This window comes from Rhododendron vialii, chromosome 2a, assembly GCF_030253575.1.
Source record: "Rhododendron vialii isolate Sample 1 chromosome 2a, ASM3025357v1".
NCBI lineage: Eukaryota > Viridiplantae > Streptophyta > Magnoliopsida > Ericales > Ericaceae > Rhododendron > Rhododendron vialii.
In genome coordinates this window covers 43,806,096-43,831,225 of record NC_080558.1, presented here as the reverse complement: position 1 = coordinate 43,831,225, position 25,130 = coordinate 43,806,096, and the positions used below count along the sequence as shown (strand labels likewise).

Below are 25,130 nucleotides of genomic sequence, written 5' to 3'. Positions count from 1 at the left end.
CCAAGTCATTTCTTATTCGGTTCTCGCTAATGGAAGACCAACAGAACGAGGATAGCATCGAATAGTCAAAGAAAGTCAATTAGACAAGCTTAAGATAGGTTAGGTGGTGTCCAAAAGGATTTAGAAGTGATTGGGGGTCAAAACAATCGACGGGAGAGCAGCAGGAGCAAAACTGGAGTTAAGCTTCTGGAATCGATACACGCAAAATCCATATCAATACAATATTCACTGTCCAAAAAGATAAGCTTACTGCATCGATACGCCACAAAATCCGTATCGATACCATGGGGCTTCGGGTAGCAATTTCAGCAGATTTTCAAGGCATGCTCAACAACCAAAATCCAACAACCCAAGGTACGAATCTACATCAAATCAATACATAAACACATAGAAGTGGTAAAGAAGTCCCTACTTTCAACAATGGCCGAGATTCAAGAGTTTTTGAACGAGCCCTAACCTCTCGAACTCCGAAACTTCGATTCAAGCTCGACCCAAGGATCTCCGAGTTTAAGAACGCGAATGGAAGGTTGAAATGAGGTTGATCCTTGAAGATTTTTGCGAGATTGAGTGGAGTTTTTGAGTGAGAGGAGAGGAAAGAGAGATCGGCAAGGAGAGAGAGGGAGAACGGATGAGAGAGAGTTGGGAGGTGAAAATATAATCTCTTACATTTAACACTCACCCCTTTTATACCCATATATTCCTAAATCACCCACTCACTCCCTCAACTCTCTATTCTTTCACTCTAGTCCTCAATCCAAATATCCACCAATTAATCCATATTTTCTCAATTAGGCATTTAATTAACATTTCAAAAATTAAAATTATTCGAGTCTCTACAAGATGAGCCGCAATGGATAAGAGAATCCGGATGGACTTAAGCATGGTTACTGGCGAAAAAGTTTCCTCATAGTCGATCCCTTCTTTCTGAGTATACCCTTTCGCAACAAGCCTAGCTTTGAAGGTATGCACCTTCCCATCTGCCCCTCTCTTCTTCTTGTAGATCCACTTGCATCCAATGGGTTTAATCCCTTTAGGTGGTTCTACAAGATCCCAGACCTGATTAGAGTACATAGACTCCATCTTTGATTTCATAGCCTTTTGCCAAAGTTTCACATCTTTATCTTGAAGTGCCTCATTGTAGTTATAGGGTTCGGCATGTTGATCATCAGGGATAATTTCAAAAGACTCTCCCAACAACGTATACCAACTGGGTGGAATAATAACCCTCCCACTACGACGAGGTACCGATGTGTCAATAGGTGCTTCTACAAATGTTTTTTGTGGCGTTTCCTCCTGCATTATTGGTGGTAAAGAAGTTTGTGTCGGTCTCTCTCCTCTCAATTCCTCTAGAACAATTTTACTTCTGGGCTTGTGCTCTATCACATAGTCCTCTTCTAAGAACAGGGCATTAGTGCTAACAATGACCTTCTTATTCGTAGGATTATAAAATTGTCCACCTCTCGTTCCTCTAGGGTACTCTACAAACAAGCAAACTTTTGTCCTCGATTCTAATTTATCTGCGTTTCCATTCAGCACATGTGCTGGACTACCCCAAACCCGAACATGCTGTAGATTAGGTTTGCGCCCAGTCCATAGTTCTGTGGGTGTAGATGGTACTGACATAGATGATACCAAGTTAAGAATATACGCTGCTGTTTCTAGTGCATGTTCCCAAAATGAAATTGGTAAATCTGAATAACTCATCATTGATCTTACCATATCCATAAGAGTCCTATTCCTTCTCTCTGCTACACCATTTTGTTGTGGCATACCTGGAGCTGACAACTGGGATGTAATCTCTTCAGCTGACAAGTAGTCCCTAAACTCTCCCAAGAGGTATTCGCCACCATGATCAGATCGTAGTGTCTTGAGACATTTACCCAAATGCTTTTCCGTTTCTGCCCTATACTCCCTGAATTTCTCAAAACATTCGGACTTACGGCGCATCAAATAAATGTATCCATACCTTGAGTAATCATCAATAAAAGTGACAAAGTACTCAAAACCACCTCTAGCTTGGACATTCATAGGCCCACACAAATCAGAGTGAACCAATTCCAACAACTCTTTGGCTTTATATCCTTTTGTTGAAAAATGCCTTTTGATCATCTTACCTTCCAAACAAGATTCACAGACTGGAAGTTCCTTAACTTCTAATGAACTTAAAGGTCTATCTCTAACCAGTCTAGAAATCCTATTCAAATTAATATGACCAAGACGTAAGTGCCAAAGATACGTTTGGTTCAATTTAGAAAGCTTTTTTCTCTTACATGGTAAATTATTAGTGTTATTCAATTCATGCAGTTGCGCTGTAGGAAATATAAGATTAATAATGTAGAGATCATCCATCAATGAACCAGAATAGATAAAACGTTTATTTAACTTAATAACCACAGAGTCACTAAAATAAACCAAATATTCATCCTTAATTAATTTAGAAACTGAAACCAAGTTTCTTCTAATATTAGGAACATAAAGACAATCTCTCAAAATTAAACTCCTATTACTATTAAAATTTAAAAACACATTTCCTACTGCAAATGCTACCACTCTCGTAGCATTTTCCATATGTAGATAAATCTCCCCATCACTTAGTCTTCTGGTTTCCTGGAACCCCTGCAATGAATTGCAAACATGATTAGTAGCTCCTGTATCTACACACCAGGTACTGATAGATAACACTGCTAAACATGATTCAACAACCAGTGAAAAAGATTTACTTTGTCTGTTCACTTTACTGAGAAAAACGGGACATTCATTCTTCCAGTGTCCTTTCTGCTTGCAGTGAAAACACTTGCCCGCAGGCTTTTTTACTCCACCTTCAGGCGCATGAACTGCCTCCACAACCTTTTTCTGAGACTTGTTCTGCTTCTTCTTACCTTTCGGCTTAGAAGTAGAAGCCTTATCTGCCACTAACAATGATGGTGGTTTCTTCACAACCAAAAGACCCTCAGCTGCTTGGAGTTCCTTAAGAATAAGAAATTCCGTCAAAGATAAATGCATTTTGTTCATAGAATAATTTAGGCGAAACTGCTTAAAACTCTCAGACTGCAGTGAGTTAAGAACGAAATTGATCTGGGTTTTCCCATCAATTTCAGCTCCAAAGATCTCTAGTTCATTAAGAAGAGCTATCATCTTCAGAACATGATCCCTAATCGAGGTCCCTTCAACATGGGTGTTGCTCACCAATTCTTTCATAGCAACTAGCCTTGTTGCCCGATTCTGATCCCCAAACATTTCTTTGAGGTTCAGCATCATATCGAAAGCAGTTTCCATAGCTTGATGCTGATGTTGCAATATATTCGACATAGAAGCCAAAATATAACACCACGCCATCTTATCAGCCTTAACTCAATCTTTATAAGGCTTTGCTTCCTGTTTTGTGGCATTCTCTTCAGGTATAGGAGGGCACGCCGTAGATAGCACATATTTATGGCCCTCAGCAGTTAACACAATATTCAAGTTTCTTTTCCAGTCAACATAGTTTGGTTCAGTAAGTTTATTTTCTTTGAGAACAATAACAAGTGGATTGAAAGAGCCCATTTTTGAATCTGAGAATCAAATAACATAACAATCAATTATGAAGAGCAATAAAAACTTTGAATTTCATTTTAATATTGATTCCCTCTACCACATGTTAAAAGAAAAACATTGGCAACCTTACACATCATGAAGAGCATGTCTCGATAGGAAGTCTCTACTCTTTATCATTCGTGTAAATAGGCACAACCTTTTAATTTTACTATCTAAATACTATACTGTGCCAAGCAAGATTAAATAGCCAATATAACTTCGGTCCCATAAATAATAATAGTGACTCAGATGGTGAGAATACTATTATTTACAGCTAAGTGTATACCATTACCTAGCCCCATGACCCATTGTTCCGTTATGAATTACCTCAGATGGAGAAGTAATTCACACAACAATTATCATAAATCTATCCTTTAAGGAAGTTTGTACCGATGACACCATAATTAATTTTTTCGATGGGGGGGGGGGGGAAGGTTCTAAAAGCATCACACAAAATTAATTACATCATCTACATACTAATAATGGAGACCGTGATTTATAAAAATAAACTCCCTCTCCCATTTAGTTATAAAAAAAATTTGTGAGGATTATCAAAATTTTCGAATTTGCAAAACCGTGATCTAGGTCAAAGCCAATTCACCATATTGTTCAATATCGTAAAACTATCACATTTGCAAATACTCATGGAAACATGCATAAACACAAATAAGGAAACATAATAAAATATGTATCCCAACTATTATGATCAAAGATGCAATCCATGAGTAACAAGGAATCCTTCCAAACTTGAAATCCTTAAGCAATAAGGAGTTCTTTCAAACTTGAAATCCTTCGGCTATACTTGTGTGGAAGACTTAGATAGTTTGAATCAATCAAGGAAATCAAAATCCAACCGTGCTTAGGCAAGAAAATTCAGATTTGACATATTCTCGTGTAAATTGAACAACCTTCAGTATTTTGGCCATATCTTCTTCATCCGACCTCCAATTGAAGTGATTCAAATTAGGTTGGATTCGAAATTCAATTATCTACAACTTTTGTGAAAAATAGATTTTTTAGTTCTAACTTTTACTAGGTCGAAATAGCCCTGCAATCAGACCCTACGAATCTGAAAAAAAAAATCTGTTGCGAGCCATACAACTTGTATCTTTTGTGTCTTCCATCTTCGATCTTTGAATAACCGTCGAATGCTATTACAATCGAAGAAACATAAGAGCATCGATCCTATACCTCCATTGGAGTTCACATGCTACGTTAATTATTACAACCACGAAAAATAATCGTAGCACCCAATAAATAACACATGCTATGTAAATTATTACAACCACGAAAAATAATTGTGGTACCCAATAAATAACAATAACCACGAAAAATTTATCGTGGGATCCAATCACACAAAATCAACAAAAAATCATGTAACCATAATAGCTGGGTAAGAACGCTGCAAAACAAGGGTTATCACAGTTCTACTTTATACCCTCTATAACCTACGGACAACATGGCCTGTTTAATCCATACGCATGATTACAGCCGGCTCTGATACTACTGTTGGGAAACGATTCCCCAAGACCCAGTAATGACGCGTACAGATTAGATAACAAAAATTGTAAGACTCTATAAAGTGGAATTAGGGTTCTACCTCCACTCCCTGCGACACGAACGCTGGTTGAACTTGTTATAGCATGCCTTGCTATAAACTACGAATACTGTTCGATCGTACCTTACAATCTTCTATCGTATTCCCTGCACGTCTAGAACACGAACCAAGTGTGGACACTTTCGTGATCTTATTTGCTCTTTTTAAGCCTGCCTCTATTTTGTGAATAAATAGAAAAACATCATCCTGACCTAGAGAGCATAACGTGTATATATGGTGCTACGATAGGGACCTAAGGAGTAATAAATCTAGGCTCCCAGTGTAAATAAGAAAACCTAATCCCACCAGGATTCTATTTCTTATTTCACTAATTATAATTCACACCACTACAGAATTATAATTGCACTCCCATCCTTATCTCAATTATATTACGAGCTCCATGATATTAAATACTTATTAATCTTCCCACGTTAAGATTACAGATACCCGTTGATTAAAATAAATTACTAACACTTTCGTCAATAGTTTTGTAGATTTTGGAGAACTGGTTCTTTTAATTGTTTGGTGAAAATCAAAACAAATATACAAAAATCACAGTATTTGCTCATCGGTTTAAAGGCACAATTATCGAAAATGGACAAATCCTATTGGGACACAGAGGGAGGATATGATCTTACTTCTTACTCCATATGTCATAGTAACTACAATGCTTGTTTAGTAAACAGAGACACATTCTGAAGCTTCATCTTCATAATGTTAATAATACATTTATGTGATTTTCTACAAATTCATAGTATTTGGCTACAAAGTAAAATACATTTAGATGAACATGTTCGTATCTTAGTTTTTGGTAAAATGACGTGTCTATGCATCTGTTTCTTATCATGTGCGAGTACAAAATACGTATTTTGCGTATTTCCCAGTGGCAGAAATTTTGTAGCTCTCTCTTCTACCTTGAGATTATATATCTTCCCCGTGTATGGCCTCAACTGTCGCTAAATTTCTGCAGCTATTCAAACAACCTAGTAGCTAGCCTATATAAGGTCATCAACCTTAGAAAAAGAAATAAGTTCAAAAGACAAACTACCTATAGCTAGGAAGAATATGTGGGCACAGTTAGGAAAATGAGTTGTTTTGATAATTAATATTCGCCAAGTACATGCTGAGAACATTTGTTAATACCGGAAATGTTCTTGATGGGTATTAATTACATGCTGAGAACATTTGTTAATGCTGAAAATGTTCTTGACGGGTATTAATTATCAAAACACATCCTTAGCCGTCATTTTCCCGCACAGGTTAACCCATTTCCTACTGTTGTGGGAACTCCTTCGTGGGTTAAGGAGTTCAATCCAGTTTCAGTAACATGTTCTTTCCCCAGTTTCTTTCTTACTGATAAGTTTGCTAATTTTTGACAAATAATAGGACAAATAGATAATCCGACGCTTCTCTAAGAAGTATATAGTGGTAGTTTAAACATTGCAGATGAAGGATAAATCAAAACAACATGGTGCTCATCCCTAAAACCAAATAGAAAAACAACAGAAGTAGCATTGTAGCATATCAGAAAGATGATGGGTTAACCCACAACGATGGACAAGTAAGACTAAAAGAGTCCCCTTCGTAGCTAGGTCTGTCACTTCCATCTTCCATCTTCCTTTCTTGCTCCTCGATTCAGATTGTCAGTGCAATAGATACAGTTAGATTTAATCCCTTGAAATCTAGAGGCGTCAACAGAGACCGAAGAATTGTCACCCAAGAACAGGGCATTGTCGCCTAAGCTTGTTTTCTCCATGCATTCCCCTACTTTGCTTAAATCAACCTCAAATACTTTAAATCCGCACGTATCGTAATAAATCCAGGACAATCGTTGTTATTGACAACAAAGTGGTCGTTTTCCAAAAAAAAACGGCGGACATGCTTGTCGAAAGACTCAGAATGACTATTAGTAACCCCTCCGCAGATTGTACTATATATGGTAGCTCGAGCCCACCGTGTCCAATGAATTCACGAGGTCCGTGTCCAACATGCCAAGCCAGAGTCGGGTTATACCCCCAAACGTCAAAAGCAAGAACCATGCCATTACTTGTGACCCCATAACATAGTCCCAAATAAAAGTTGATATCACAGAAGGAAATTAATCCAGCGTTGACGGCGGTCCATGACTTATCTTCAGGTCTCCAAAAAGCAAGAAGACGTCTGCTGCATCCATATTCCATATATAACCACGAGTACATAATTTCTGCTCTCCTCCGGGCGTGAAGACAAGACGACCTTGTGTATGAAACTCAGATGGTTTTTCATCCTGTCCCGGTGGTAGTTTTTGAAGGTAGTGACATGGGGAAGATTTATTTGAACTCAAGTGAAAGGATGGAGTAGATTCATGTCATTGTCCTCGGATATGGTTACCAACCAACCTAAAGACTCCAGACATCGTTTTCCCCTTGCTTCTGGTAAATTGACTGTGCGAATAATGCTGCCTTTTCTCAGGCTAATAAACTGACGGTCATCGGATTTGTCTTTGTTAGAGAGCATAAGCCATGGGATTTGTTCAGATTCCTTGAAATTGTCGTTGATTGCAACAGATCACCACGATCTGCAAACTCCACTGAAAGAGAGGAAATCTTTGAAGAGAGTTATTCGTTTAGCAGTTAGGACAAGCAGGTCTTCTGGGAGTTCTGCCCATTTTCCCATCCTCTTCTTCTATGCTGTTATTGTTATTACTAGATCTGAAAGGAAAAATAAAGAACGACGACCAGGGGCAGGCAAAAGAGGAAAAGCAGAGATTGTGAATGAGAGAGAGAGAGAGAGAGAGAGAGAGAGAGAGAGAGAGAGAGAGAGAGAGAGAGAGAGAGAGAGTCACCCGATCCCTCGTCTATTCAGCCAAGTCGTCATCATATCACAAATCTCAAAGGATGAACTCATTAGATTCTTCTAAAAATTTTGCTTGTGAAGAACCATAATCCAAGTACTCCTTCTCAATGACAGCTCTAACAGGATTTTGTTTGTTTGTTTTTTTGTTTTGGATCAGCCTTTAGCAGGATTTCGTTAGTGGATGGTTGGATTGATCCTCTAGATTAGTTGGTCCTTTTCGCAGGCTATCCATTTACCAAAAAATGGCATTAGTACTTTTAGAATTGCGATTTTAAATTTCCTTTCTCTTGTAAGATTTGATTTATATTTCTTACCTCATCAAGTTGACTTAATGATACTCCGTAATTGTTAATGCAAAAGTAGAGTCCACATCATGTTTCTAATTAACAAATGAAAGAAAGTGTTTTCATCCGAACGGACGGCTCAAATGACACACAGAACCATGCTGTGTGGCGCACCATCCCGCAGTTCCATTTGCAGGCTTACATTAGTCAAATCAGTTATGTGCAACTTTTCTATACTAATTAGTGATTCGTGACCAAAAGTAATTAAGGAGAATGGTGGGGTGGGTGTAAGGAAGATTACTAAGGAATGAGGCATAGCTTATTAGATGGTGGTTGAGGTTTACCACTGAGAATTGAAGTACGGGCTAAATTCTGAAGAATGATTGCATGGTATCGTTTCGGAGAACGGAAGTTCTTCTACTTGGAGGGATATTGTGTTGGTTAATCGAGAGGAACGCGACAATGTATGCGAATGACCATTATGTTCCGGAGTTTCCAAGGCTACTGAGTTCGGCCAAGGAGAAAGAGGATAAGATTGGTCATATTTTGTGAAGGAGTGCTGCTGAGGGTGTATGGAGTTTCGATTTCAGAAGAGTTTATTTTGCTTGGGAAATGGAGGGGTAGTGGAGATTTACAAGAGATGCTGACCCTGGTTTGAAACCAATTTGATTTGCAATACCAGCAGCTACGATTCGGGCAGTGAGGAAGCTGCTAGCAATGAACTCCGTTTCCAAGGAATTGATATCAAGCTGGACGAATTAGCTGCTTCTGTTAAAGTGACATCAGCTTTCCGGGCTACCGCAACTCCAATTAAGAGCACCTATTCATTTCATGACTACGCAAATAATTGTTCAAAGTACATTTTATGATCACTTTAACATCGGCTTTGTTCTGGCATGTGATTCTGCTTAGGGTGTGGCTGCCATCCTAAGCAGAATTCATAAGCAACTGTGACAATTTTGATGATCATAAGACCGAATTCATGAGGCTTATTCTGTTTCAAGAGCGACAAGAACTTCAATTTTGTATGTTTATGTAATTTATTTTTTCTCATCTCTTTGGAGTGCCTGTGTGCTTCACGAGCTTTGATTAGGATTTATTGTATCCCGGGGATATGCCCTTCGGGTATTGTTCTCCTTATCTGGGCTTCCGATATAAGAAAAATGAGAAGGATACCATAAACCCAGCCTAAACACAGAGTAGTCTATGGACAAAAGACAAACCTTTTTTTGACAAAAGAACAGTATGAGAATAAACAGAAGAACCGTATTGCATCGTACGTGAATCTCAAAATTCAGGCAGACTTGTGATATTCGGCATGACAGTCCAACAAAATGGGAGGGAGAGAATGGAAAAGAAAAGGGAAACGTGTTATACGAAAGAATATTCGAATTTTTGTCCTTCGAAGTCGTGCAGCTATTCAAATAACCTAGAAGCCAATATATGGTCATCATCAAGCTTAAAAAAGAAGTAAGTTCAAAAGACAAACATTCTAGGTTGAATTTGAGGGCACAGTTAACCGCATCTAGGATATGCCACCCAATGGGTGGATGACCACCTTATCATGTGATGATTCCTCTGGTATGATTCGTTCACTTTCGACTCTGAAGCAAGATTAGCATAAAACGCACTTTCTTTAAATGCAAAATTAACATTGTTAAGTAAAATAAACTGTAGATTGAGTTCACCGATAAATTCCAACAACAAAATTCCCGTGCTAAAGCTTCAACTAAGTCTTAAGTTCCACTTCTTACTTTCGCGGGGACTTCTTCAGGTATTGTTGGTTCAGTGAGGTCTTCACCCACTTCCCAGTGCAGTGGGAACTTCTTTGTGCGGCAAGGGTTCAATCAAGTTTCAATTAAGATATTCTTTCCCAATTTCTCTTGCTTTGTGAACTGATAAGTATGCTAATTCGGAACAAATAACTGGACAAATATTAATCCAAGAATTCTTAAGGAAATGGATCACGGATAACTTAAAATAGCATGGCGATCAAGAACCCTAAAACATAACAAAAAAGTAATAGAAGTAGCAGTGTAGCACATCAGAAGGATGAAGGGTGAGCCCACAGAGGTGGACAAATAAAGTTAAGAGACTCCGCCCCTTCATAGCAAGGCCTCAGGCACGTTGTAGATACCAATATCTTTTCCCTCTTCTCGCCTGAGATTCTCGGTGTAATAGATACAGTTAGCCTTGATCCTTGGAAATCTAGAGGCGTCAACAGAGACGGCAGCATTATCACCCAAGAACAGGACATTGTTGCCTAAGCTTAGGTTCTCCACAAATTTCCCTTTTTTATTTGAATTAATCTCGAATACTTTAAATCCGAACGTCACGAACCCTGGGCTTACCCTTAATATCGAAAACAAAGGGGTCGGCTTTCATTAAAATCGGGGCCGCTAGTTTTCGAAAGTCTTGAATGACTATTAGTACCTGCCCAGCAGATTCAACTATATACTTTCGGTTGTGCTCAATGTTTTTATATTGTAAAAATAAGGTCCGCGTGCAACCTCAATGTGCCATTCCCAAGTTCGGTTAGGCCCCTAAATAGTGACGGATTCAGGAATGTTGTTAAGTAGGGGCACCTTGTTAATCATAGTGGCGAAAATTTATTTTTCTAGTTAACCACAATAAGATCATACACAATTAAGACATGTATTATAAACTACAAAAATATGTAACACATACTTTCACTTTATGTAAAAATGAGTACAAAATCTCAGACAAAATTTGAGAGTACGTTTGACATGAAAATCGACAAGTTTTAGAATGACCAATATAGTTTTATTAATGATATAATTTTAGAATATTGCTCTTATATAATTAAAAATAAGTACAATTAAGAAAGAATCGATCTAAATAGACAAATAGTTCAGAAACCAACAAGTATAAATGTACCATATGACTAAATTGAAACATAAAACTAATTCTATATTTATATTATTGAGATATATGCAAGTGTGTATGTGTAGTAGCACACTTAATTTCATAATTATGCTAAACATACGAAAATGTAACAAAATTATTCTAGTTTCAAGTGGGGGCACGTGCCCCCCTTTCCCTCCGTCCCTGCCCCCAAATGTCGAAAGCAAGAACCGAGCCTATTCATGATCCTATAGCACAGTTCCTCATAAAAGTTGATATCAACGAAGGAATAACTTGAAGGGTGGATGGCGCTCCAATACTTATCTTCAGGTCTCCAAAGAGCAAGACATCCGCTGCATCCACATAAAACCACGAGTACATAATCTTTTCCCTCCTCCGGGCGTGAAGACAAGACGGCCTTGCGTATGATACTCATATGGTTTCTCATCTTGTAGTTGTGGTAGTCTTTGAGGGTAGTGACATGGGGAAGATTAATTTGAACTCAAGTGAAAGGATGGAGTAGATTCATGTGACTGTCTTTGGATATGGTTGCCAACCAACCTAAAGTCTCTAGACATCATTTTCCCCTTGCTTCTGGTAGATTGACTATGCAAATAACGCGGCCTTTTCTCAGGCTAACAAACTGATGCTTGTCGGGTTTGTCTTTGTTAGAGAGCATAAGCCATGGAAATTGTTCAGATCCCTTGAATTTGTAGTTGATTGCAATGGAACGCCATGATCTACAAACTCCACTGAAAGAGAGGATATCTTCGAAGAGAGTTATCCGTTTAGCAGTTAGAATGAGTAGGTCTTCTGGGAGTTCTGCCCAATTTCCCATCTTCTTCTGCTGCTGTCGTTATTGCCAGACTTGAAAGGAACAAAGCAGAACGACGACCAGAGCAGGCAAAAAGGGGAGAAACAGAGTTTGCTTTATGAGAAAGGCAATCATTTGTTCTACCCCTTTTAACCAAATTTCATTTGTCGATGGTGGGATTGATTCTTCGGATTAGTCGGTCCTTTTCCCTAGATATCAATTTACCGAAAAGTGGGATTAGTGCTTTCAGGTTTGATATTTTAAATTTCCTTTCTCACGTAAGATGTGATTTGTATTTCTTACCTCATGTCAAACTATTTTCTATCATTTACCTGCATGTTTACTATATGCCAGTAAACTTGCCCAAGTAGTTGGATGGAATTCAGAGCAGATTTTTATGGGGTGGATGTGAGGCTGGGAAGAAAATTCATTTGATCAGTTTGGCTTCAGTAACCAATATTCCGTACTTAGGAGAATGGTGGGGTGGGCTTAAGGTAGATAGATCACCCTAATGAATGTGGCATTGCTTATGAAATGGTGGTGAAGGTTAACCACATGTAGGATACGCCACGCAACGTCGCAACCCATCTTATCACGAGACAGTTCCACTCGTCATGAATGATTCGTTCACTTTCGACTCTGCAGCAGATTAACATAAAATCCCGTCTTCATAAGAAAAGTGGAACATTGCTAAGTAAAATAATTTGCAGATTGAGTTCTCTGATAACTTGCAACCACAAGATTCCTGTGCAAACGCTTCAAATACTCAAGTCATAACATTGCTTTTCCTAACTTCTATTGCTTACTGATTTGTATGCTAATTCCGAACAAATAACAGGACAATATATAATCCAACGATTCTTAAAGAAATGGCACAACAGCAGTTTAAACATTGTAGATCAAGGATAACTAAAAACATGGTACATACTCAAGATACCTAAAACAAGACAAGAAAATAACAGAAGTAGCAGTCTAGTACATCAGTGCGACGACGGATTGACCCAGATCGGTGGACAAATAGGACTTGAAGTCTCCCCTTCATAGCAAGGGCTCAGGCTTCCATCTTCCATGCTGTAAATACCCATGTATTTTCTTCCTCGCTTGAAACTATCAGTGTAATAGATACAGTTAGCTTTGATCCCTTGAAATCTTGAGGCGTCAACAGAGATGGGCACATTGTCACCCAAGAACAGGGCCTTGTTGCCTAAGCTCGTTTTCTCCACGCCTTTCCCTTTTTCGCTTGAACCAACCTCGAACACTGTAAATCCACACGTCTCGTAATCAACCCTAGATTCATCCTCATTATCGAAAACACAGGGGTCTTCTTCCAATAAAATGGACGGGGATACTTTTCGAAAGACTTAATGAACTATTAGTACTACCCCTGCCGATTCTACTATATACGGTTGCTTGAGCACTGCAGAGTATTCATTACTAGGACCATATCCAACAACCAATGGCACAGTTAGGTTAGGCCCCAAAACGTCAAAAGCATGAACCGTGCCCGAACCTGCGACCCCATAACATAGTCCATTATAAAAGTTGATATCATAGAACCAAACGATGTTGACGAAGATCCAGGACTTGTCTCGGGATCTCCAGAAAGCAAGATGTCCACGGCCTGCATAGCCTGCAGCATATATAACCATGAGTACATAATCTTTGCCCTCCTCTGGACGTGAAGACAAGACCGCCTTATTTATGAAACTCAGATACTTATTCCTTCTCGGGTGGTCGTATGCGGAGGTAGAGATATGGGGAAGATTAATTTGAACTCTAGTGAAAGGATGGAGTAGATTGATGTCACCGTCTTCGGATGTAGTTACCAGCCATCCTAAAGTCTCGAGACATCGTTTTCCCCTAGCTTCTGGTAAATTGACTGTGCGAATAATGCCGCCTTTTCTCATGCTAACAAATTGACGCTCGTCGGGTTTATCTTTGTTAGATAGCATAAGCCACGGGATTTGTTCAGATCCCTTGAAATTGTCGTTGACTGCAACAGAACGCCATGATCTGCAAACTCCACTGAAAAACAGGAAATCTTCGAAGAGAGTTATTCGTTTAGCAATTAGAACAAGTATGTCTTCTGGGAGTTCTGCCCAATTTCCCATCTTCTTCTTCTGCTGTTGCTGTTGTTATTACTGCATCAGATTGATGACTAATATAACCGCCTAGAAAATCAAGTCATCAAAAAAAATAAAATAAAATAAACTACGAGAAAAACTCGCCCCATCAGATCTTCCATTCACATGTTGCCCTCGTCTCTTCAGCCTATTCATCATCCAATCTAAATCTCAATTGATGAACTTTGAGATTCTTCTAAGAATTTTGCACATAAAAAACCATAATGACGACTTATGTATCAGATTTTGAGAGATTCAGAAGAAAGAAACAGTATAGAATGGTATATATGGTCACTTTCACCTGGATGGAAGGCAATGGTTTAATATTCAAAGTTAAGGAGTTAGCAAGGACCTTCATTAACGCGTTCTTAGTGCCGGCTTTAACAGGGTTTCATTTTATTTTAATGGCCCTTTAAAAAAGGATTTTGTCAGTCAATGGTGGGATTGATAACTCGGATTAGTCAGTACTTTTCTGCTGATATCAATTTACCAAAAAAATTGGCGTTAGTGCTTTTGGAATTGAGAGTTTAAATTTCCTTTCTCACATAGGATGTGATTTATAAAGGGAATTGATATTCGCGCTCCAAGATTTACTGCAGGCCCTCCATCTTTCTGTTTTTACATTGTGATGTTGCCAGCAACATCACAGTGTAAAAACAAAATATACACATCACAGTATAAAAACAAAAAGGTGGAGCGCCTGCAGTAAATTTTGGGGCGCGAAAATCAGTTCCCTTTATAAATTTCACGTCATATCAAGTTAACTACGTTGATAATTGTTCACGTAAAATTAGAGTCCATTTCATAGTTGTGATTAATAAATGAAAGAAAGATTATTCACCCACTTTTTTTAATTTTAACCAGGGCTAGCGTACTGGAAAAGGTATTTTCTATCAAGGAGATGGATAGAATTAATTCAGAGCAGATTGTTATGTGATGCTGGGAAGAAAATTCATTTGGTCAGTTAGGATTCGTGACCAATACTATTGAAGACGAATGGCGGTGAGCTTTGCATCTGTGAAGGTTGCTTTGTGAAGCAAGTCTGCCATGACGTTTCAAATAACCGTCGCATTGAACATTTTCTCCGCCCCAACAGATAATGCCACTTTTTTGGTGAAATACATAACAGTTGTAGTTTAAACATTGTAGTAAGGATAACTTAAAACATCAAGGTGCTCAACATCCCTAAAAGCAAACTAAAAGTATGACAGAAGTAGCGCATCAGAAAGACGATGGGTTAACCCACAGTGGTGGACAAATAAGATGAAAAGACTCCTCTTCATAGCAAGGACTTTTGCTTCCATCTTCCAAGCAATAGATACCAGCTCTGGGCCGTGTGGTTTACTCCTCGTTTGTCAAATTCCCGATACATGTCGGTGTAATAGATGCAATTAGCCATAGGCCCTGGAAATCTTGAGGCATCACCAGAGATGGAAGCATTGTCTCCCAAGAATAGAGCATTGTCGCCTAAGCTTGTTATCTCCACCCATTTCCCTTTTTCTCTTAGAGCAGCCTGGACTACTTGAAATCTGCATGTTCGCCTGTTCGGTAATCAACCCTAGACCTATTCGTATTATCTGGAACAAAGTGATTCGTCACTAAAATTCGTCAACGATGCATCTCGAATCACCATTAGTACCACCCCTTCAGATTTCACTAAAAACAGTTGCTTGTTCAATCCAATGCATCTGTACTTGTCAGGTGTATAATCTAAAACTGTCGATCATGCCCTGTAACTGAAGGCGGAGTTGGTTTCGTTCTTCGGCATAGTCCAAACTTGATGTCTCTCAAAGCAGGGCACTTCGTTCCATCACCAGATTTGTCGTCCACTTTTGGCAATTCGCTGATCTAGGCAAGAGCTTTACATGTCCTTGACTTGTATGATCATGAAGATGTAGATGGACTTCTTTGTTCCGTTGTAAAAGCAGGCATCCTGTTGGAGAAGCTCAGTATTGAGCCTAAAAGGGAAGAACATAGAGAGGAGGATTATGGTTTTAGCTTACATGGACTCTCCACTTTCTTGCGTGCGCGCCCATATCTGAAGCACTTGGAAGTATGGTCTATATATTTCCTCAATGACCATTCCATGAGGGATTTATGCCGATACCTGTCCAAGGTTGTATCCATAAAGCTTATGGGCTGTAAAAATTTAACCGATGCAACCTTCATTCTTGCAAAAGGATGTCCTATGCTATCGGAAATTGTATTGACCCCAGTATATGAAGTTGGAGATGAATTTATCATGGATCTAGAGAGAAATGATCAGATAATGTCTGTGAATTTGGGTTTCAGTCTGTGCCTGACTGATGAATTGCTGAAAAAAGTAGGGGTCTTGTGCCCCGGCTTACATGCACTAGATATAAGAGGATGTGGTCTATTGACACAAGAAGGGATTGGAGAAGTTTTGAAGTGTTGTTCTCAGATTAAGCATTTGACCGTGGACAACAGATATAGACAATGGCACATCTTCTTGAAAGAAATTGGATTTGGGCATGTTAGAATCGAATGTTGGTGATCTGAAGCAATCAAGTTTCACGCAGGGGAAGAGGAGGGCAAGGACTGAGTTCAAGGTACTTCAGGAACTCAAGTAGATTATACAGTGCGAGATAGATACATTCTCCAATTCTCGGGACTTATTTTGTGTCGGTGGATTTCCTTAGCTCCACAAGTAGTGTTTGCGAACTTTGCATCCCTTTGAATGTTAATCCATTTAACTTAATATGCTAAATTTTTTCCGTCGCTGTAATTTTACTTTCCAATAGTCCGCACCTCCACGCATCTACGTTCCAAACACGACTGAAAGGGCTCTTGAATATCTCAAGTTTGGCCATCTCCGACCAGACATCCCTAAGGGCAGAACCAGGAATCTATTTCTGGTTCTGTCCTTGGCTAACTAAAAAATTTAATAAATTAATATTTGCGTATATACATGAACCAAAAAGAGTTTTATAATTCATGTCCCACAAAATCGTACATAAATGTTTAAAAATAAATAAAAGAAAAGTACAAAAAACCGTACACTATTGAATTTGAGTCTATGTCTTCAACAAGTTTACATACAAATGAAGTGGGCTAAAATTTTACATATATATACATATAAATATTACTTCACCCTGGCTTCACTTGGGCTAGCCCACCTCACTTCCTTTATACTTCTGCCCCTGGACGTCCCCATTTTTTCAAGAGAAGAAAAAAAGAGACTGCCTTCTCTATTCCATTGCAAGTACACATCTCTGCAGCTGAGAAGGTCAAGCTAGTCAGTATTAATTCTTAAACAAGATAGAGAAATTACACGTCAGGATCCTGTGCTTAAAAATATTTACGCATATCAAGATAGAGAATTAATTTACACATCTCTGCAGCTGAGAAGGTCAAGCTAGTCATTATCTGATCCTCATTGGCAATCTGTTTCATATTGATGAGTTTCCTCTTTTTGTGGGGCTTAGATTGCATATGGGTACAGTTCACAACTCACCATCTGCAATAAAATTTAGAATCCCTCCAGACTCCTTTTGCCCCAAACAAGTTCATAAATCCCTACCTTTCCTTGTCTGACAACTCCAGTAATACCTATCTACTTGTGTTTTGAATCAGAATTGGACCCTTTTCCTCACCCTGTAGACACTTGAAAAGTCTAAATACTTTTAAAAGTGGAACATTGCTAAGTAAAATAAATTGTAGATTGAGTTCCACCAATAACTTGCAACAACAAGATTCCTGTGCAAACACACTTCAAATAAGTCTTAACATGGCATTTCCGAACTTCAATTCTATTTCTTACTGATTTGTACGCTAATTCCGAACAAATAGATAATCCAACGATTCTTAAACAAACGTACAATAGCAGTTTAGACATTGTAGATTGAGGATAACTAAAAACATGGTACGTACTCAAGATCCCTAAAACAAGACAAGAAAACAACAGAAGTAGCAGTGTAGTACATCAGTGCGGTGACGGATTGACCCACATCGGTGGACAAATAAGACTAGAAGGCTCCCCTTCATGGCAAGGACTCAGGCTTCCATCTTCCACGTTGTAAATACCCATGTAATTTCCTCCTCGCTTGAAACTATCAGTGTAATAGATACAGTTAGCTTTGATCCCTTGAAATCTAAAGGCGTCAATAGAGACGGACGCATTGTCACCCAAGAACAGGGCACTGTTGCCTAAGCTTGTTTTCTCCACCCATTTCGCTTTTACGCTTGAATCAACCTCAAACACTGTAAACCCACACGTCTCGAAAATATAGGGGTCGTCTTCGGAAAAAGTGGACGGGGATAGTAGTCGAATGATTCGATTAACTATCAGTAGTACCCCTGCCGATTCTACTATATACTGTTTCTGGAGCTCTTCAAAGCATTCATGACTAGGTCCATATCCAACAACCAATGCCACATTTGGGTTAGGCCCCAACACGTCAAAAGCAAGAATCTTCGTACCTACGACCCCATAACATAGTCCATTATAAAAGTGGATATCACGGAACCAAACAATGTTGACTGTGATCCAGGACTTATCTCGGGATCTCCAAAAAGCAAGAAATCCGCCGCTGAGTGTCGCGGCCTGCATAAATAGCCATGAGTACATAATCTTTGCCCTCCTCCGGACGTGAAGACAAGACGGCCTTATTTATGAATCTTAGATACTTATTCCTTCTCGGGTGGTGGTATGCGGAGGTAGAGATATGGGGAAGATTAATTTGAACTCTAGTGAAAGGATGGAGTAGATTGATGTCACCGTCTTCGGATGTAGTTACCAGCCATCCTAAAGTCTCGAGACAGCGTTTTCCCCTAGCTTCTGGTAAATTGACTGTGCGAATTACGCCGCCTTTTCTCACACTAACAAACTGACGCTCGTTGGGTTTGTCTTTGTTAGATAGCATAAGCCACGAGATTTGTTCAGATCCCTTGAAATTGTCGTTGACTGCAACAGAACGCCATGATCTGCAAACTCCACTGAAAAACAGGAAATCTTCGAAGATAGTTATTCGTTTAGCAATTAGAACAAGTATGTCTTCTGGGAGTTCTGCCCAATTTCCCATCCTCTTCATCTGCTGTTGCTGTGGTTATTACCGCATCAGATTGATGACTAATTTAACCGCCTAGAAATTCAAGTCATCAAAAACAAAAAATTAAACTACGAGAAAAACACACCCCATCATTCAATCTAAATCTCAAGTGATGAACTTCGAGATTCTTCTAAGAATTTTGCACATAAAAAACCATAACGGCGACTTATGTATCAGATTTTGAGAGATTCGGAAGAAAGAAACAGTATAGAATGGAATATATGGTCACTTTCACCTGGATGGAAGGCCATGGTTTAGTATTCAAAGTTAAGGAGTCAGCAAGGACCTTCATTAACGCGTTCTTGGCGCCGGCTTTGACCGGGTTTCATTTTTTTTTTTATGGCTCTTTAAAAAAGGATTTTGTTAGTCAATGGTAGGATTGATCACTCGGATTAGTCGGTACTTTCCACGGATGTCAATTTACCAAAAAAATGGTGTTAGTGCTTTTGGAATTCAGAGCAGATTGTTATGTTATGCTGGGAAGAAAATTCATTTGGTCAGTTAGGATTCGCGAGTAATACTATTGAAGACGAATGGCGGTGGAGCTTTGCATCTGAGAAGGATGCCTTGTGGAGGCACATAATCTCTCTGACAAGAATGAGATAAATTCTGAAGCAAGGCTGCCACGATGTTAGAGAGCCGTTACAAATAACGGTCGCATTGAAAAATTTCTTCACCCCAACAGATAATGCCACTTTTTTTGGAAAATACACAACAGTTGTAGTTTAAACAAAGTAGATTAAGGATAACTTAAAACATCAAGGGTCTCTTTCCCTAAAAACCATTGTAGATTAAGTTATCCTTAATCTACAATGTATAATCTACAATGTTTAAACTACAATTGTCCTGTATTTCCCTAAAAAAGTGGCATTATCTATTGGGGTGGGGAAAATTTTCAATGCGACGGTTATTTGAAACGCCTCTTTAGCTAACATCATGGCAGACTTACTTCACAAGGCATCCTTCACAGTTGCAAAGCTCCACCGCGGAGCCCACTCCGGATCCCACATAGATGATTCTAACCATTTAATAATTTAAAAAAAAAAAAACTGAGTAGACCTTGTAAAAAATCAATTCAATCCGATGTATGTTGATGGTTGATCTAATTTTCCATTAATTTCTTTCATTCAGAGAGGGAGAGAGGAAACAGGGACTGCGAATGAGAAAGCCAGTCACTATGTTTGATTGACTAATAAAACAGCCAACAAAATCAAGTCACTATGCTACTAGAAAAACGTCACAACATCAAATCTTCCATCATCATATCACAAGTTTCCCAAACAAAAATCCAACTTGACGTTTTGTTTTGTTCTTATTAAAAAAAATTTGCTTTTATCAAATTTGCATCAAAATTTGTTTGAATTATAGGTTTCGTCTCGATGAGAAAAATTGAAAAAGTAAACAATTATGACTTTTACCCTTTTTTTTGAAATATCCAAGAAAAGCCCAAAAATAGAAAAATTAGACTTTTTGGGCTTCTTATTGAATTTTTCCAAAGACAAGGAGGTAAAAGTCATTTTTTACCAATACGATTCCTCTCGTCGAGATAAATTAATAATCCAAAAGAAGTTGCTGTAAAACTATCAAATAATTTAAGAAATTTTTTTTTGGCATTTTCCATAATTTGTAGGGCAAACCACTCAATTTCACACTACAAATTTTTAGAAAGCCGTTACTGATATTCGATTGAGCTAATTTTTTATAGTTACACTTAAGCAATTGTAAGAAAAATGAGTTCTTGGACAATCTTAATGGGATTTGAGGTGGGCCGAATAATTGTGATCTGTGTGCACATGCCTTTAGACATTTTACAAATAAATTAAGAACCATACTCGTGATAAACCTTATGTATAATATTTTATGAAAGATTTAATACTCCAAAACAAAAACAGAACGGCAAAAGGAAACATTATAGAGTGGTTTATGGTCAGAGAATGCTCCTTATTTTTTTTTATCGGCAAAATTTTTCTTATTAATCTTTGGAAAGGAAAACAAAGATTAAAGGGGTCACGGGCACACCGACAAACACCACTCGAGAATCAAAACCAAAAGAAGACAATATGCCAACCAAAACATGCACACCACAAGAATGCTCGATATTAAAAGTAACTAAGAACTAAAATCCAAATAAACCTGGATAAAGGGCAATGGTTTGGGATGCGAAGTTACGGAGTCAGCAAAGACCTTCAACACTTAACGCGTTCTTCGTGCCGGCTTTAACATGATTTCATTTTTTTAAAATTCATAATCTCTTACAAGTATGGGCTAAATTCTGAAGCAAGGCTGCCACCAACCCCCTCTTGAAGAGTCTGCCCCAACGGATAATGCAGCTTTTTTAGGGAAATGTAGATACCCACAGAGGTGGACAAATAAGATTAAAAGACTCCTCTTCATAGCAAGGATTTTTGCTTCCATCTTTCAAGCTATAGGTACCCGTGTTTACTCCTCCTTGTTGAGGAAAATTCCAAAAGTTGTCGGTTAAATAGACACAATTAGCCTTAGTCCCTGGAAATTTAGAGGCATCAACGGAAACGGAAGCATTGTCACCCAAGAAGAACTCATGTTGTTTGACGAACGTCGGTTGAAGGCTCTCTGTCATATTCAGGGGTATTAGTGGAGAATTGCACATGCATTCAATAGAAATGTGAAGCCTAGGGACTTAACGGAAGGTGATATGGTTTTGAAGGAAATCCAGGCGCCAGTTTACAATCCACACGGAAAGTTCCGACCCAAGTGGTTCGGACCGTACATCATCAATATCATCCTCTCCGTAGGAGCTACACAACTCATTGACTTGGATGGAAACGAATTTTCAACTTTGGTCAAGCAGGATCAACTCAAGCGCTATTATCCCTGAGAGAAGCTCGCTGGGCTGAAAACCGCAAGGGCGAGCAGAACCAAGCAAAAGTTAGAGCAAAAGACTGCTAGGATGAAAATCCGCAAGGGCTTCCTAGGCAAAAATTAAGGCATGCAATAAATGAGCTCGCTAGACCGAAAACTCCGAAAGGGCGGTACTAGGCAAAATTTAGAGTGCAAAAGGAGAGTGTCCAAACCAGAGCGAACCCTACTCTGAACTACGTTATGACCTGATTCCTTTACCATAAGGATACGTAGGCAGCCTTATTCTGAGGCCCGGTCGCGATCGGTCAAAATGAAAATCCAGGTTGTGAGAATGCAAAGCACTGAATCAAAAAGAGGGAATCTTGATTATCTTTTTGGGAATTATCGGTAGGAATTGCTACCCTACAGTGGTCTGATTGAATGTTGAATGTGAACCCTAGGTTTTGAAATAATTATGTTATAAGCGGAGACTGAATTGAAAACCCTAGTCCTTTCCCTCATTTGTTTCAAAATTCTTTAATCGCTTTCTAGTTTAATTTTAGTTTAATCAAATCCAAATCAAAATCCAACTTTTCTTTACTTTCCGAATTAAATTAGAAATTTATTGAAACTACTGCAACTCAACTTTTTACTCCCTGCGGACGATCCTGAACTAAAACATTGTTCTTCGGAATACTAGTTAAATCATTGATTTTATAAATTATATTTTTGCTGCGAAAACGACAGACCAATGTCTCTCAAAGCAGGACACTTCGTTCCATCACCAGATTTGTCGTCCACTTTTGGCAATTCGCTGATTTATGCAAGAGCTTTACGTGTCCTTGACTTGTATGATCATGAAGATGTAGACAGACTTCTTTGTTCCGTTGTAAAAGCAGGCATCCCGTTGGAGAAGCCCAGGATTGAGCCCAACAGGGAAGAATATAGAGAGGAGGATTATGGTTTTAGCTTACATGGACCCTCCACTTTCTTATGTGCGTGCCCATCTCTGAAGCACTTGGAAGTATGCTCTCTATATATATATTTCCTCAATGACCACTCCATGAGGGATTTATGCCGATACGTTTCCAAGGTTGTATCCATAAAGCTTATGGACTGTAAAAATTTAACCGATGCAACCTTCATTCTTCACAACTTACCCTTTTGGAATAAAAATTTAGAATCCCTCCAGGCTCGAGAAGTTCTTAAATCCCTACCTTTCCTTGTCTGATAACTCCATTAATTAATACCTATCTAGTTGTGTTTTGAATCAGAATTGGACCCTTTTCCTCACCCTGTAGACACTTGAAAAGTTTAAATAATTTGAAAAGTGGAACATTGCTAAGTAAAATACATTGTAGATTGAGTTCACTGATAACTTGCAACAAGAAGATTCCTGTGCAAACAAACTTCAAATAAGTCTTAACATGGCTTTTCCGAACTTCTATTTCTTACTGATTTGTATGCTAATTCCGAACAAATAACGGGACAAATAGATAATCCAACGATTCTTAAGCAAACGTACAATAGCAGTTTAAACATTGTACATTGAGGATAACTAAAAACATGGTACGTACTCAAGATCCCTAAAACAAGACAAGAAAACAACAGAAGTAGCAGTGTAGTACATCAGTGCAATGACGGATTGACCCACATCGGTGGACAAATAAGACTAGAAGGATCCCCTTCGTAGCAAGGACTCAGGCTTCCATCTTCCATGTTGTAAATACCCATGTAATTTCCTCCTCGCTTGAAACTATCAGTGTAATAGATACAGTTAGCTTTGATCCCAGGAAATCTAGAGGTGTCAACAGAGACGGACGCATTGTCACCCAAAAACAAGGCACTGTTGCCTAAGCTCGTTTTCTCCACCCCTTTCCCTTTTTCGCTAGAATCAAACTCGAACACTGTAAATCTACACGTCTCGAAAATATAGGGGTCGTCTTCAGAAAAAGTGGACGGGGATACTTGTCCAAAGATTCGATGAACTATTAGTACTACACCTGCCGATTCTACTATATGCGGTTTCTTGAACCCTTCAAAGTACACATGACTAGGACCATATCCAACAACCAATGCCACAGTTGGGTTAGGCCCCCAAACGTCAAAAGCAAGAATCTCCGTACTGACCGTACCTCTGACCCCATAACATAGTCCATTATAAAAGTTGATATCATAGAACCAAACAATGTTGACGGCGATCCAGGACTTATCTCGGGATCTCCAAAAAGCAAGAAATCCGCCGCCAGTGTCGCCACCTGCATATATAACCATGAGTACATAATCTTTGCCCTCCTCCGGACGTGAAGACAAGATGGCCTTATTTATGAATCTCAGATGCTTATTCCTTCTCGGGTGGTAGTATTCGGAAGTAGAGATATGGGAAACATTAATTTGAACTCTAGTGAAAGGATGGAGTAGATTGATGTCACTGTCTTCGGATGTAGTTACCAGCCATCCTAAAGTCTCGAGACATCGTTTTCCCCTAGCTTCTGGTAAATTGATTGTGCGAATTACGCCTCCTTTTCTCATGCTAACAAATTGACGCTCGTCGGGTTTGTCTTTCTCAGATAGCATCAGCCATGGGATTTGATCAGATTCCTTGAAATTGTCGTTGACTGCAACAGAACGCCATGATCTGCAAACTCCACTGAAAAAGAGGAAATCTTCAAAGAGAGTTATTCGTTTAGCAATTAGAACAAGTATGTCTTCCGGGAGTTCTGCCCAATTTCCCATGTTCTTCTTCTTCTGCTGCTGCTGTTGTTATTACTGCATCAGATTGATAACTACTGTAACAGCCTAGAAATTCAAGTCATCAAAAAAATAAATAAATCAATCAAACTACGAGAAAAACTCAGCCCAGCATATCTTCCATTCACATGTTGCCCTAGTCTCTTCAGCCAACTCATCATCCAATCTAAATCTCAAGTGATTGAACTTTGAGATTCTTCTAAGAATTTTGCACATAAAAAACCATAACGGCGACTTATGTATCAGATTTTGAGAGATTCGGAAGAAAAAAACAGTATAGAATGGTATATATGGTCACTTTCACCTGGATGGAAGGCAATGGTTTAGTATTCAAAGTTAAGGAGTCAGCAAGGACCCCTTCATTAACTCGTTCTTAGTGCCGGCTTTAACAGGGTTTCA

General features: G+C 38.8%; 3 protein-coding genes across 3 annotated transcripts; all 3 read right to left on the bottom strand.

The window, feature by feature from the left end:
- Positions 1 to 305: 305 nt before the first annotated feature.
- Positions 306 to 2,109, bottom strand: LOC131317584 (uncharacterized). The gene is made up of 3 exons (XM_058347122.1): positions 2,010 to 2,109; positions 1,114 to 1,658; positions 306 to 362 (listed from the first exon to the last, which is right to left on the bottom strand). Exons 1-3 carry the CDS (start codon positions 2,107 to 2,109, stop codon positions 306 to 308), a joined length of 702 nt encoding a protein of 233 aa, XP_058203105.1.
- A 10,839-nt stretch (positions 2,110 to 12,948) lies between these two features.
- Positions 12,949 to 14,079, bottom strand: LOC131317583 (putative F-box protein At1g65770). The gene is made up of 2 exons (XM_058347121.1): positions 13,404 to 14,079; positions 12,949 to 13,316 (listed from the first exon to the last, which is right to left on the bottom strand). Exons 1-2 carry the CDS (start codon positions 14,077 to 14,079, stop codon positions 12,949 to 12,951), a joined length of 1,044 nt encoding a protein of 347 aa, XP_058203104.1.
- Positions 14,080 to 23,609: 9,530 nt separating this feature from the next.
- Positions 23,610 to 24,716, bottom strand: LOC131317582 (putative F-box protein At1g65770). The gene has a single exon (XM_058347120.1). The coding sequence runs from the start codon at positions 24,714 to 24,716 to the stop codon at positions 23,610 to 23,612; it is 1,107 nt and encodes a 368-aa protein (XP_058203103.1).
- Between the last annotated feature and the right edge of the window lie 414 nt (positions 24,717 to 25,130).

Coding starts and splice junctions, on each gene's coding strand:
- LOC131317584 (XM_058347122.1), bottom strand. CDS start 2,109: ATGATCAAAAGGCATTTTTCAACAAAAGGATATAAAGCCAAAGAGTTG. Junction 1,659..2,009: donor TATGAATGTCCAAGCTAGAG/GTGGTTTTGAGT, acceptor AACATGCACTAG/AAACAGCAGCGTATATTCTT. Junction 363..1,113: donor AGGCACTTCAAGATAAAGAT/GTGAAACTTTGG, acceptor GATTTGATGTAG/ATTCGTACCTTGGGTTGTTG.
- LOC131317583 (XM_058347121.1), bottom strand. CDS start 14,079: ATGGGAAATTGGGCAGAACTCCCAGAAGACATACTTGTTCTAATTGCT. Junction 13,317..13,403: donor GGTTGTTGGATATGGTCCTA/GTAATGAATACT, acceptor TCTTTCGAAAAG/TATCCCCGTCCATTTTATTG.
- LOC131317582 (XM_058347120.1), bottom strand. CDS start 24,716: ATGGGAAATTGGGCAGAACTCCCGGAAGACATACTTGTTCTAATTGCT.